Here is a 14,219-nt window from a genome sequence, read left to right as displayed (position 1 = left end):
CTTTCATTGCAATCATCCTGCAATGCAATAGACTCATGTAACGGCCGCACCCATGTAAGGGCTGCACCCCCAACTTGGCAGCCCAAAATTTGGGGCAAACAAATTTCCAGCGCAGAAGCAATTGCATTCGGTGCCCCGAAGCCGTGTGTGCATATCGGCAAATTTTGCACGCTGTGTACTTTTGCATGCCATTACCAGATGGCAAAAGCCATCTAGTATCAGCATATAACATGTAGAGCCATTTAGCAGTAGCATATAGTATGTAGAGCATTCTAGTAGCGGCCCTTAGACGGGACCGAACCTAGCAGTACGAGCCCATGTAAGGGCCGCACCTTGTCAAATTTGTGAAAAAAAAGTACGGCCCTTACACGACGAGTCCATACGGTATCCTTCTAAGATACTGACTCTCCTATGGACAACCAGCGCTGGCCAGGAGGCGCCACAGCAGTTTGAGTAACCAAAACATGCCGACACTGTAAGGCCACAAAAATGACAAGATATATTGAACAACAACGTTCATGGGGCTATCAAAGCTTTCCAACGCCCGAAACATCCAGCCTAGCACCGTCCATGGTCTTAGACATTCCAAGGAGCACGTGCACTCCTAGGTTCTAGCACGCCGGTGCCCAGTCAGGTCAGAAGCTGGACACGCACGACTCAAGATGAATGGTGAATTTTCTGATGCAAAATCGCAGCATGTGCTTAAGAAAACTGTTTCCTCTGCCCACAAGGCAGAGCTGCATTCGGCACACAGTTTCAACGCTGGTTGCCCATTAAAAGCAGATGCATTGTTGCGATGATCACATCCTTAGCATGTAAAATTTAACGTGCACACAAACTAGAAAGCTTTAGAAAGAGGAAAAAAAAATGTTTTTCAGAAAAACACAGCAAGACAATTGTAAAGAAAAACCAGAACACTTTCTGAAAAGCAAGTTATCTGGTTGAAGGTATACTCATAACAAGAAAGCTTTCAGTGGGCAGGACATACCAAAATTAACTATGTGAAGTGATAGACTAATCTGATGGTAAGTTCACTACACCACTGCTGCTGCAAAGCATGCCAGTAGTAGTGGTAGTAGTCAGTGAACTGAATGGCAACTTTGGTTGGAGGTGCATATCTTTATTTTTATTTTATTTTTTCTTCCCATGTCAAACCAGCTCAACTGCTGTGGTAAGGTGCAGGTGGTTGAGGATCGTAGATTCGAAAAGGACAAGATGGTACAGTAGGGGCAAGGCAGAGGTCACAGTGCAGCTGGCCTCAGCATTCCACTCAAGGTAGCTTTGAGCTTAAGTACAGTGGGAAAAGCAGCGAGCACAACCACAGGAAATATTTTGGGCAAGTTCTAACCCTTTGATGGACAGCAGGCCATATCAGTCCCACTTTTCAGTGCAACTTCACTTTGCCATATGCGTGACATAAAAAAAAAAATTGTGGGTGAATTTTGGTGCGTGGCTACGTTTCTGAACCTAGATAGTATATTTCTTTTCCCCATTTAATTCCAGGTTCATCAACAGGGCAGAATGGTTGTACCGATTTTATTACTTCCTTTTCTGCTATGTTCCATTATTTCTTTTAGCTTTATCTAAGCCACTACACAATAAATGATAACTATTTTTGAGGAAAATTTCTTTCTTGAACTAGACGAAAAAACGCAGAAATAAGCCTGTTCCCTCCCCTTATTCGACATGTTTTTACGACAGCTGAGTCCTTTTATGATTTTGGTGAGGTTAGGCATTTGAATTTGCTATACCGCACTCCTACCAATAATAGATTATCCATTTATTAGCCACACACACATCACTACATATGAGAGATGCACAGCGTCTGAGGCTTTCCATGAAGCACCTGTTTTCTGAGAACTGCTGTAATACTGAGCAGTCCTGAAAGACAGTGCAGTAAAAAGGGTGCTTAATAAGCACAACAAACACTTGCAAAACATGCGAATGCTGCTAGTATAGTATGCTAGTGCACACAGGTTACTTCTGATCATTTTACATGCAGCCATGAGGAGGCAGAAGACCACACCGCCATGTAACGCTCTTCTCGATAAAAATGGGCTAGTTGGATAGTGGGACACATAAATGTCCCACATTCTTCACCCATACAGAATGTTAATCAGATTTCAGATTTGACTTTTCTTGAACAATACCTGATCAGAGACACACTCGCAATGCTTCAGACACAAAGCAATCCATTCTCTTGCTGTGCTCATCAAAGCATTAAGAAAAGTTCTTTCACCCACGCATAGTTTCATTAGATGATTAAAGTAATTGTCTCAAAAGCAAAGCTCATAACTATAACCAGGGGAAACATTGTGGACAAACTAAAAAAAAAAGTTCTTACACCTAAACATAGTTCAGTTGGATGACTAGGTAGTCCCCGTCTCAAAATCAAAGCCCATATTATGATGAAGCACTCGGTTGAACTAATTCTGCATGATGGCCTCGACCTGTACTAACAGTATGTCGCAAGGAAAAATAAAAGTATGTGAAAGTAGTGGGGAGCAGTATATTTCAAAATCACTACTACATCAACAAGTTTAACACACCAGACTGCAAGGTGGACTAGATTGGATAACAGGACCAGGGTGCCCAAGGTGTGACTATATAAGAAATAACTTTCAGACCACTAATGTGCAAGACCTTTTAAGATATACAGCACTCTTCGGTGCTCAGATTTTCTATGCCAGAAGTAAGCAAACGTGTCATAATTCCACGTGAAAGGTAGCATGAAGTCACGGATGACGGAGAGTCATAGAAGGATGTCATATTCTTCGCATCAGACTCTTCAGGGTGCTGCTCATTCTTGAAGATCTTAAATGCATCTTCAATCAACTGGACACAGCAAAACATTGCAATTAATGAGAGCTCTCTTAACAGCTAACAAAAAAGTACAAACACGTCATGTAATAAATAATGACTGAGTACAGGTCGGAACAACTTAAGCATTCCTAATAAAGCACTGAAGTATGATCAAAGGCCACATCAAATTGTTAAAGGCTGCAATGTAGCCAGGTCTGCATAAAGACTCCAAAAGTCTTATCTGACACTAATCAGTGTACAGTCTATAGCAAAAAAAAAAAAAAAAAATAGTTCAGGTTGGCTGGTCCTTGCTGGCAACAGCTGACTAGGCTTTACTTTTTTGTGATAGGCAGCACATGGTGTACATTTATGGAATCAGAACACGAAATATATATATATATATATATATATATATATATATATATATATATATATATATATTCAATTCACACTAAGTGAGGACATCATTATAAACTATTTCATTACATGTCCAGCAAATGTGGACTTCAGTTTAGCTCAAGCTAAGAAATATTTTTGCAAGCCTCAGGAATTCATTTTAAGAATTCTGTTTCAGCATAAAAGTGTCAAAACACAAAGGCAGCAAAGCACATATAAAGAAACTATGCAAGTCAATTAGCTAAAAGAAGACCTGCAAAACAGAGATTGAGCATGTAGTTTTTATTTGTTATAATATGGCTAAGCTTGAACTCTCCATAACAAAAATTGTACTGAGTATATAATGTTTTAACTGTTCCAGTAATGTGTATTTCTTACTGGCTGCAAAGGCACATGGCAGTGAATTTTAGCAGGCGGTATTGATACACACACTTCATGGTGATTGAGTGTAATTCATGTTCTCAGGGCATCCTACAACACAATGCAGCATATAAAAATTATGCAGATACCACACACTGTGGGAATCGATGTAAGCGAAGCTTTCTGTGCTGGTTGCTTTGACTGACGATAATTAGCAGTGATGTTGACGGCGAAAGCTTAATTTCTTCAACATTTAGTCCAACATAAGAGTGGCGAGTTGATGTTAAATGTTACCTTGCATGCACCACTGCTGTTTGTTTCCGTAATACACAGAACTCACAGGGGGAGGAGTGGCTCGATGTTTTGTTGTGCGCCATATTTCATAACCTCTGAGAGGATTAAGCATTGTCATTGCCTCACATGGCACATCGCAGCGTGGCAGAAGTATTAAACTTGAATTGGATTATGGGGCTGTACATTCCAAAACTACGCTCAGGTTATGAGGCACGCCCTAGTGGTGCACTCCGGATTAATTTCAACACCGTGATGTTCTTCAACGTGTCTCAAAATCTAAGTGCACATGCGTTTTGTACTTCGCCCCCGTCGAAATGCGGCTGCTGCATCAAATCTACGACCTCTAGCAACGCCATAGCCACAAAGCTACCATGGCAGGCACAGAAGCATTGATTTGACGGGCGACCGCTTCAGTAGTGTCGCCTGAACCCTGCGGTGTGCACTTTAAATTAATGCAGCTCTGCTTCTGCACACCCTGGCTAATTTTAATTTGTCTGCTTGAACTTAAGCTTGGCCAGTTTCCCCACAACCGCTGTCGTATAGTAGTAGAGTTTCCTTCAATTCACACTTCACCCCCCCTGTAAGAAAACTGCCTCTTCTCCTCCCTCCTCTCTACAGTTCTATATATGTCCACTTTGGACTCCCACGTTAGCAGAAAGGGAAGCGCTGCAGTTTCTGCGATGCTTTTGAGGGGCATCACGGATAATTACAGCACATTCAACGCGGTGGGGTCCAAGGGAATTTGTCATGTCCGCCCGTCCCCTTTCCTCTCCGAGTTGCTCCTGTCATGTATACATACGCTCTGAACCACCCCCCGACGCAGTGTGCCAGACAGCAGCAGCAGTGGTGGTAAAGTCGAAGGAAGAGGCAAAGAAAGCTTCGCTTTAAAAACACCAACAGAGCACTCTACGCATAAGTGGTGGAGGCATCGAGTGCAATAAAAATTACTGATTGTTGCATGTTTTAGAGTGCACTTCTTTTTATCTATCTTTAGGCAGCTAAAATGATTCTTTAACAAGCAAAGTACTTCATCTAAACATCACTACCTGCATACGAAGGGACACATACCACATCCAGGTCAACTTTCTCACTAAATGAGAACTCTGGATTCCTTTTCAAGATCACATCAATCACCATGAGAAGCTGAAAAAAAAAATGCATATGGAAGGTGCTCAGAATATGCTACATGAAGGCAGTTATGACAAATATGTTACCTCGATCATGACATGTCGGTATTCTGGTATAGAGACGTGGCTCAGTAGCATTTCCACTTGAAGGGCAAAGTTTAAGTCATATATGGTTAATTCACTCAGTGTAGGTTGCTGAAAAAGAAGAATATTTTACAATCAATGAACACCATTGATCTTCTAGACTAAATTAATCACATAGGGTTGCAGCAGGGAACATTTACACCAGCAAGCAACGTGCCCCATGTAAATAATAGTGATACCACACAATGTTTTACTTTTTGCCAATGTCCATTTTCACTGAATTATCACTGTTATCAAGTTGTCACTTGAAACAGCACACACCTACAGTACCCAAAACTTCCTGGATGTCGCCGCTGATTCTATAGCAAAAGAGGCACGTCTGATCAAATTGTTTGTGTGTTGCGGATAGTGCTGTACATTCTTCAATGTACGCCAGCACTGGCAATCACTCTGGAACATACGGTGAGACATGTATGAACAGCGGATGTACAGATAGCCTTGTCTCTCATTCCAAGCACCTTTTCAAAGATGAACCAGTACCACCTTGCCCAGTTTGCTATTTATCAACTTTAAATAGCAGATGTACTAATAGCTGTGTCTTACCAGTACTCACGTACGGGGCAGAAACCTGGAGGCTTACGAAAAAGTTCTACTTAAATTGAGGACAATGCAACGAGCTATGGAAAGAAGAATGATGGGTGTAACGTTAAGGGATAAGAAAAGAGCAGATTGGGTGAGGGAACAAACGCGAGTTAATGACATCTGAGTTAATGATATCTTAGTTGAAATCAAGAAAAAGAAATGGGCATGGGCAGGACATGTAATGAGGAGGGAAGATAACCGATGGTCATTAAGGGTTACCGACTGGATTCCAAGGGAAGGGAAGCGTAGCAGGGGGTGGCAGAAAGTTAGGTGGGCGGATGAGATTAAGAAGTTTGCAGGGACGACGTAGCCACATTTAGCAGTACATGACAGGAGTTGCAGGAGAAGTATGGGAGAGGCCCATGCCCTGCAGTGGGCGTAACCAGTCTGATGCTGATGATGATGATGTACTTAACCCGTGAAATCAGATTCAATGACCGACTGTGGTGCTGATCGCTACTGTTGTGATTTCGGCATTGCTTGTCTCTCTGGGCACAAGCTTGCCCAATGAAGAGATGAAGTCTTAACTGACCAATTTTCAGTACTTCTCAGTTTTCACCATCCCTGCATTGTGACATTTAGTTGAGGTGCTGGGTCGATACACTACAGTTCACTTATGGAAAAAGTCAATTGTTGATTCCCCTAGTCAACCAACTGTGAATTCCCCTATTGGGCCTCGAGAAGGCCACCCATAATTTCTGCCCACTCATCTTTTTGCCGAAAGTCCCAGTCACGTGAATTTTCATTTTTCACTTTTATTGTGTTAGCACTGCTGTCATACAGAAAAAAAAGTACCAATGCAATCATTGTGTGCAGCTTGTAAACAACAAAATAATAATAATAATAATAATAATAATAATAATAATAATAATAATAATAATAATAATAATGCCTGTATGGAATAAAAGTTACAGAAATGGTCAGTAATTATACATATTTTCACCGATGGAAAGAGCACCTCATGCCTGGACTATTGTGTAGGAGTACAAAGCGTATATGCTTCTGCAACGCCTTTGATAGGAGGCTCGCGGAGTTTACATCATTCTAGAGGACATCATGGCAACAGCCAGGGAGCTCACATTGGAAAGGTCAATAAGGAGAAAGTCAAGTTACATTGTTACCAGATACAATTTTACCACAGCCTTATGAGAGAAAACAAGCCTGAGAGCTGACTGATAAAACAGTTTATTAATATTATTAAGATTACCTGGCAATTTAACCATGAGGTTAACACATTTACCAGCCCAAAAGTAAAATACTCTTAATTTAATTGCCTAAGTATATTTATATTAAAAAGCATAGCTAAGCCATACAAAAAGTCTTTTTGTTATTGCTGTTAAGTGGTGGAAGTTTCAGCAATTATCGTTATGCTTACTGTGCTCGCCAAGGCTTCATGGTAATAATTTATTCGTAAGGTTCTGCATTTCTAGATAAATCAGAAAAGCTTTGAAAAACACTGCAGTAAAATTTTTCCGAAATCGAAACTCCAATTTTGAGAGCATGTAGTCTTCAGATATTCCAGGACAGTTTTTTTTATTCTTGGACGTGCCAACGGCATTTCGTCGCGAACACTGCAATGGATGACATCTTCAGAGAAAGCCACATGCCAACATGCAGCAAACTGGGCTCGAGATACCACACCATAATAACAAACAAGTTTATCTTGCTCAGGAAATGCTTGTTTAGCGCAAGTAGATGGGGAACAATAAGGAGTACATAGAGAGCATTACTTGCCACGCTACATGCACTTTCCTCTTTGTAAACCATAAATACTTGCTCATCTCTCCTGGACCTCTCCTGGCAGAAGGTAGTACACAAAGGGCTTGCTGTGCGACTGAATTCTCTCTGTGCTCAGTGAAGCGATCAGATGCTAATGAGCTTTGGTGAGGAAGTTGATTGCATGCTTTGCATTGTTGAGCAGGAAAAGTGACCTGATGCAGTTGGTTCTTTTAGGAAATACAGTTGAAATTCAATTTAACCAAGTGATGACCATGCTTGAATTATTTTATTAAATCAGGAAGTTCGGAAAATCGAGTAAGAGATTTTTCGGTCCTTTGAAATCTGAAACTGTAACGTAGTGACACCCAAAAGGTACCACGGTATTGTATTTGCCGCTAACCCACACCTGTACATGTGAAAAGTCCGCGAGGTGGCCCAACCACAGCTGCCCCTAGTGCCATCTGGTACGTAAGAATGTTAACGACTGCCGAGTCCGTTCCGTACATGGGTACAGCGTGCTGCCTTGTCAAAATAAAGCTAGGACCATGACTAGGGGGCCTAGATGTTTTAACGCGATAGTGTTAGAGCGCATGCTAGAGGGAAAACCCGTCTGTGCCAAAATTAGAAAGAAATCACAGCTTTTTTTTACTCATTTATTTCTGGAAGAGCTTCGTTAAATCAGATTTAATGCAAGCTAGTTTCTTTAATTCTGGTTGATGGCAACATTGAACTTTATGGGTACCTGCCAGGGAATGAAATTTCTTCGTTAGATTAGGAACTTTGTAAAATCAGGTTTTGTTAGACCGAGTTTTAACTGCACTACTACCTAGCGGTTGAGAAGTGGAACTGCACTGTCGAAAGGAAGATTTGCAGTGAACTGCAGCATAACAGCAATTAATTCTGATATTGAGAGCAAATTATAAATCCTAAGGTAAAGACCGATTTGCCCCAGACAATCAAGCCTTACCATTGTTTGCCCTAGTTTTGCCAGATAACAATAATATCCTCAGACTTGTGGCAGACTTTTTACAATATCAGGCATATAATGTGAAAGAAATTGTTGAGCCAATGGTGTTCTCACACATAAATATTCATGACCGGCTTATCTTTCCCGTTTTGCACTGTCTCTCCTAGCCTTCCCAGAATCTAGTGCGAATGTCGAAAGGGCACTCTCTACGTTCCTTGTCGTGAACAAGGAAGATCATGCCACAGTTGCGGATGCAAACATTGGAAAGTATGCTCATATACATGACAAGTTGTAACCAGTGACAATGATTATGGTACCAGTTGCTTAATAATGCATTTTTAGTACTGACAACGTGTTCTTGCATTAGAGAACAGTTGCCTAAATTTTGGAAGAAATAAATAAAAACCAAGAAACTTATTTTGGGGAGTGTAACCATATGTTCAATTCAAACACCGAGAAACTCAGAATTAAAAAAAATTTTTTTTCGGAAGAACATCAAAGGCCAATCGCATGCTTGGTTACTTGAAAAGGAACTTCTCTCTCGCACCTTCATCACTCAAGCGACAGTTGTATATCACTTATGTCCGATCTAATCTCGAATATGCATCGTCAATCTGGGACCCTGGCCTTGCAACTCTTACCAATAACTTGGAGGCAATGCAGAATCGCTCAGCACGTTTTATCCTAAGTACCTATCATCGAACTTCCAGCGTGACTAACATGAAATCGATACTTAATCTGCCCGCGCTTGCAAATAGACGGAAACTATCTCGACTTGCATTGTTTCATAAGATCTATCATCATAATCATGTTCTTAGGACCCGTTTGATTAAACCGCCTAATTTTGTTTCATCTCGACTTGATCACAACCATAAAGTCCATGTCCCTCACCAAAACACTGCAACATACTCGCACTCTTTCCTGCGCAAAACCAGCCTCGACTGGAACAATCTTCCCGCCTCATTAGTTAACATTACCAACTGTGACCATTTTCGTGAAGCTCTTTCCAGCGAAATTTAACGCATTCCAACATTTTTTTTTCTTTTCTATGTTGGTTGGAAACTTCATCTTTAGTATCTCAATCGGTTGCAATGGTATGTTCGTGCCGTAATCATTGTACAAGCCGTGCATGACAGTGTGAATTTTTGTTATTAGAAATTACATTCATTCCCATTTTTTGAAATTTTTGATTGTGTATGTGCAAATAACTGAACTTATGTTGAATGATTGACCCCCTCCCCTCTATAATGTTTGTATGCCTTGAGGGTACAATAAATAAATAAAGAAATAAAGAAATAAATACCCCCTCCAAATATGGCTAAAAATGAACTCTACGAATGCAGAAGCCTACTTATAAGACATGTTCTTGAACAGTCACAGCAGTGAGTAATGGGTAGTGGGCCATTTTCTGACAGAGAAGTTGCAAGCAAAAACTTACCAACAGCAGACATATAAAAATAATTGTACACTACCAGAAGTTTTTCCCACCCAACTTTTAAAAACTGTCACTTCAGCATGGTGAGCAAACTGTGGCATGTGATCTATGGTATCAAAGACAGCACAAATTCACATTGTATTACACAATCTACAACTTCAAACTTCTAGTCTGCAGAAAAAAAAAAAAAGCCAGCATTTAACATTTTATACTCAGTTTGCTGCTTCTTTAGGACTAGGTGATGACATTGACGTTTCTGAATGATGAAGAAGGATGGTTTGTGTGGAACCATATGTCAATCTTTCTTGCATATCTCTACGTGGCGCATAGTCTTGCGCTGGCTAAGGGTGGACAAAGAAATCGAAAGCATGCACATTGTGTCCCACGAATAATATCCCCAACTCGACGAGCATTGTGCTCTGCTTTGCTACATACCAAACATGCATTCAACTATGGTACCTTAACAAAATCGTATTTTGCATGCTGTTTACAGTGGCAGGTACTGCTCACTGAGATGGTGACAGCATTCATTAGCAGCCGCAGTGTTTTGGTTACAATAAGCCATGCAGCTGAACTAGTTAATATATCTCCTCGAGGTCATTGTTTTTTCTGCTCTTCGTGTTAATCTAGTTTTTGTAACATGTTGACTTAATGGCTGAATAGCGAGCATCACCAAAAATTTTGATTCTACAGAGCCCCTGAAACAATTTTTTGGCCACAGAAGACTGGCATAGCCGGCTTTGGAAGTGCAAGCATCTCTGCCAAGGTGACCATAGTTAACAGCAAATACTCATCATCTATCCACATTCTTGGACGCAACGCAACTCGTGAGTCATAACTATCTGCTAGTAGGGTGCGTCAATTAATGAGTTAGTTATTTGAAGAAACATGCAAAATATTGAGCACCTATTGTTGCCTTATATGCTTGAACCATTTCATGCCAAACTGGTAATCATTATTATTTTGTTGAGCTCAGGTTCGGTTTGGGTTCAGGTATATTCCAAAAATATTGGTTTGGGTTTAGGTTCAGTTTTGCCCAAAATTGAAGTTTGGGTTCAGTTCGACACCTTGGTTAGAACGCACTTCAAGTTGACAACAAAGAGCATATATGTGTCATATCTGGCTGGCTTCTAACTGCAGCACATCACGGCACTGTATGGAGGAGTTGGGACACAGGTACACGTGAAAGCAAATGAAAGCAAAAGACAGCAGGCCGGTGGTAGCTGCATCCAAAACTACTAGTTTTAGTTATCCTTAATTCTCTAAAAGAGGCCCAAGAGTCAGCCTTTCATTGACTCTATGCCATTGATTCAAAGGAGCATCCTTGTATCTTCTTTGAAAGCATTGCTTCTCTCATGTTGAATGTGAAAAACTAACATGAAGTGATAGAGGAAAGGAAGAAGTGATTTGGTGCCACAGGAAATGGCTTAGTGTATTTAAGTCCCGTGAATTATGGTTTATACCAGAGCTAGTAGGTGCATTTCGACCAGTAGCTTCAGTTGTGGTGCATTCCAACAGGTAGTTTCAGTAGTTTATCTACAGTGTCTTTGGGTTTTCAGTATCCATCCACATCTTGCATTACCTTAAACACACCAGTTTATTTGTACTATTGGCTTTCAGCTTTCAATGAAGTGAAGTGGCATAACATTGGGTTACCTGGTGCATCTAGTGCACATCATCAGTTTGCAATAATACCACGTGATGATCGGCTGCATTTGATGGAAGGTTTGCAAAGTCACAGTACTCTTGGAACTCACCAAAATTGGAATCTGGACTAGCTACACTGAAAGCGGCAGAAACATGTGGATTTTTAAACTTTTACAGTAGTACTCCTTTTATCCCAATATAAACATTGGTAAACTTCAAGTAAGGTCTTACCTGTGGTAGATGATGCCCAGCAACAACAATTCCTCCCGGGGTCCGTGTCATGACATCCCACACTCTGTCAAAGAAGTCCTTGGGCACTCTGCATAGTGCCCCTTCTATCTGTCTCGTGCAGTGCTGGGACAACCTGGTTCATGGACAAATATGGTGCATTGACAACTATTACAGGCCAAGGAACATTTCTAGCAACAAAGCCTTGAATATTGAAAAGAAAACAGGATCTACACAGATGCAAGCTTCAGCACAATGAGCAGAACAACAATTTTTTACATGCTGATACATGCTACATGTGCAAAAATTTATTAAACTTATGAAGAAAATAAGGAAGTGGGAAGCTCATCCTCACTTGACATCAGTGCTGTCACGCAGTGTGAACACGTTGTACACAACTTTCCTCAGCTCACTTGGAGAAAGACTTTCTAGTGTCTGAAGTAAGGGCAGAAAAAAGAAAACAGGAAGCATGCCTTACAGTACTTTGTACACTATGCACAAAAAACAACAAATTGCATACCGGAGGAGCAGCTTGTGTGAACTTGAGGTAAAGATTCATTGCATGGAGTACAGACCTAAAGAAAAATGAGCATACGTCAAATGGAATTTAATATATACTCACAGCAAACAGAAAATATATGGCTTAACAACATGACTCAAAGATAATCAGTTGTAATAAAAGATGAAGATGTTGCCGAGCTCCACACAGAAGCTACTCTTTTAATGCTTAAGTGCCATGGATTATGAATTGTGTAAAGATGAATGTAAAGAAAATTGTAGTCGAGTTCCATCCTTAACAGTTGCCTTAATTTTCCTAGACTTGCGATGATACTGTATAGACTTGCGTAAGGGCCACACTTTCTTTTTCACAATTTTGATGAGGCGCAGTTCTTACCTAAAGCCGAACCTTTTGAAAAGGTGGTGGCACAGCCGGTGAGTTGTGCACACCCCGTATGTACCATTGCATCAGAGGTCAATGCGTAGATCTCGCTATCCAGTAGCTGCATGCGGATGTACGCAACGCAAAAATTCGCCAAAGTCCACGCACACCATCGGGGCACTGAACACGGTTGCTCCTCTATTGGAATTTTTCTTCTCAAAATTTTGGGCTGTCAAGTTGGGGGAACGGCCCTGACACGGGTGCGGCCCTGACACGAGTCTATATGGTACTACGCAAACAAGACAGTATATTCAAAAAGTTCAACATGTCATTTTAATAAGTAGTGCTTAGATAAAGAATAACATAAGACACACAGGGTACACCATACACGACGAGTGCAAGCTATCAAGTGACTTTACGGTTAAAAAAACAAACAAAAAACATCAAACTGAAAATTATGCAGAGCTTATATCTTTGCCAAACCTGACACACATGAAACACATGTCATTTTTGTAGTATGTGCACCCCACCTCAAATTCTAAGCTTGTTGAAGCAGTTGATGAGGTGATCACATGCACATATCTTTTATTCCCTCACAGACTGTATAATGTTGGTACAGCCGAACGCCTTTACAACGAATGAAACTACAAAGGAATTACCAGTACAACAAAGGATTCCCTGGTCGAATTCCTATCTTTCATGTGTACTGAAAACGCCTTTATAGTGAAGACCAATACAATGGATTTGCCTGTACAACGAAGGAATTTAGGTGTCCCCGATGGCTAATTTGTTGCTTCACAATGAATGCAGCTAGCAGTGCTGCTGCTGCCACCCGCAGCCACCAATGAGCTGCAGTCAGCACTAAAACTAGCGAAGTGGTCGATGAGTGTGCCGATCACAGCGAGTGATTTAGTCTTGCTGCACAGCTCGAGGAATATTCAACTCAAGTTATATGTCACTTGTTGCAACATAGCAGCAGGTCTGACAGCTGATGAATAAGTGAAAGTTGACGACATGATTAGCTCAGAATGGACAAGCGACGATGTCGCAGCCTACAAGGACGAGGCAGAGGTGAAGGTTGATGAAGGCAACAATTATGAAAAGCCTGAAGATTAGAAAAAAAAAAAGGCAAATGGTGCCAATAATGACATTTGAAAGTTTGCAGCCGTATCTTGCTCCCGGGTTTCATAATGGAGTGAGCATGAACCTCGATGACATAAGGTCTCCTGCACTTGTGCATTTCGTTGGGGGAAGTGCGCAGAAGAAAATTAGTGACTTCTTTCACTATCTCTTTCACTTATAATAAATTAAAGTTTTATTTTGGTGGACACTCTCAGCCTTATCTTTACAATGAAGCGACCTGCATTAGAAAGAATTTTAGAGGTCCCGGAGGGCTTCATTATAAAGGCATTTGACTGTGTTTTGCTCTTTTGTGCATTTTATTTTTGTGCTGTTCAAGGATTTTCCTAAGCGCAAGTCATCAAAAAGAAGAGCAACTATTTAGCCCTTTTCTTGCATTGTGCAAAGTGTCGAAGACAGTTCCCAGACTTGTGTAATAATAAACATCAAAAGCTAGGCATCTGACGACATATTTTCGTGTACAAAATGTCGAATTTTGCCACATGACACCTTGATGGT

At 40.9% G+C, this 14,219-nt stretch overlaps 1 protein-coding gene and 1 long non-coding RNA gene across 5 annotated transcripts in view; one reads left to right on the top strand and one right to left on the bottom strand.

Moving 5' to 3' along the window:
• The window catches only part of LOC135906658 (uncharacterized), a 16,979-nt gene extending 2,760 nt beyond the window's left edge, over positions 1 to 14,219 (top strand). Inside the window, exons 2-3 of the long non-coding RNA XR_010565801.2 lie at positions 10,520 to 10,653; positions 13,181 to 14,219. This is a non-coding gene — a long non-coding RNA (uncharacterized lncRNA). The remainder of the gene's footprint in view (positions 1 to 10,519; positions 10,654 to 13,180) is intronic.
• The window catches only part of LOC135906653 (probable phosphorylase b kinase regulatory subunit beta), an 87,919-nt gene continuing 76,195 nt past the window's right edge, over positions 2,496 to 14,219 (bottom strand). For all 4 annotated transcript variants that reach the window (XM_065438164.2, XM_065438166.2, XM_065438167.2 and 1 more), the window contains 6 exons: positions 12,222 to 12,276; positions 12,057 to 12,136; positions 11,705 to 11,837; positions 5,067 to 5,174; positions 4,921 to 4,995; positions 2,496 to 2,835 (listed from right to left, as the gene is read on the bottom strand). In XM_065438164.2, the coding sequence (XP_065294236.1) occupies positions 2,647 to 2,835; positions 4,921 to 4,995; positions 5,067 to 5,174; positions 11,705 to 11,837; positions 12,057 to 12,136; positions 12,222 to 12,276 (640 nt within the window). In that variant the 3' untranslated portion in view covers positions 2,496 to 2,646. The remainder of the gene's footprint in view (positions 2,836 to 4,920; positions 4,996 to 5,066; positions 5,175 to 11,704; positions 11,838 to 12,056; positions 12,137 to 12,221; positions 12,277 to 14,219) is intronic.

This window comes from Dermacentor albipictus, chromosome 1, assembly GCF_038994185.2.
Source record: "Dermacentor albipictus isolate Rhodes 1998 colony chromosome 1, USDA_Dalb.pri_finalv2, whole genome shotgun sequence".
NCBI lineage: Eukaryota > Metazoa > Arthropoda > Arachnida > Ixodida > Ixodidae > Dermacentor > Dermacentor albipictus.
The sequence above is the reverse complement of the archived record's forward strand: the minus strand, read 5'-3'. Positions and strand labels throughout refer to the sequence as shown.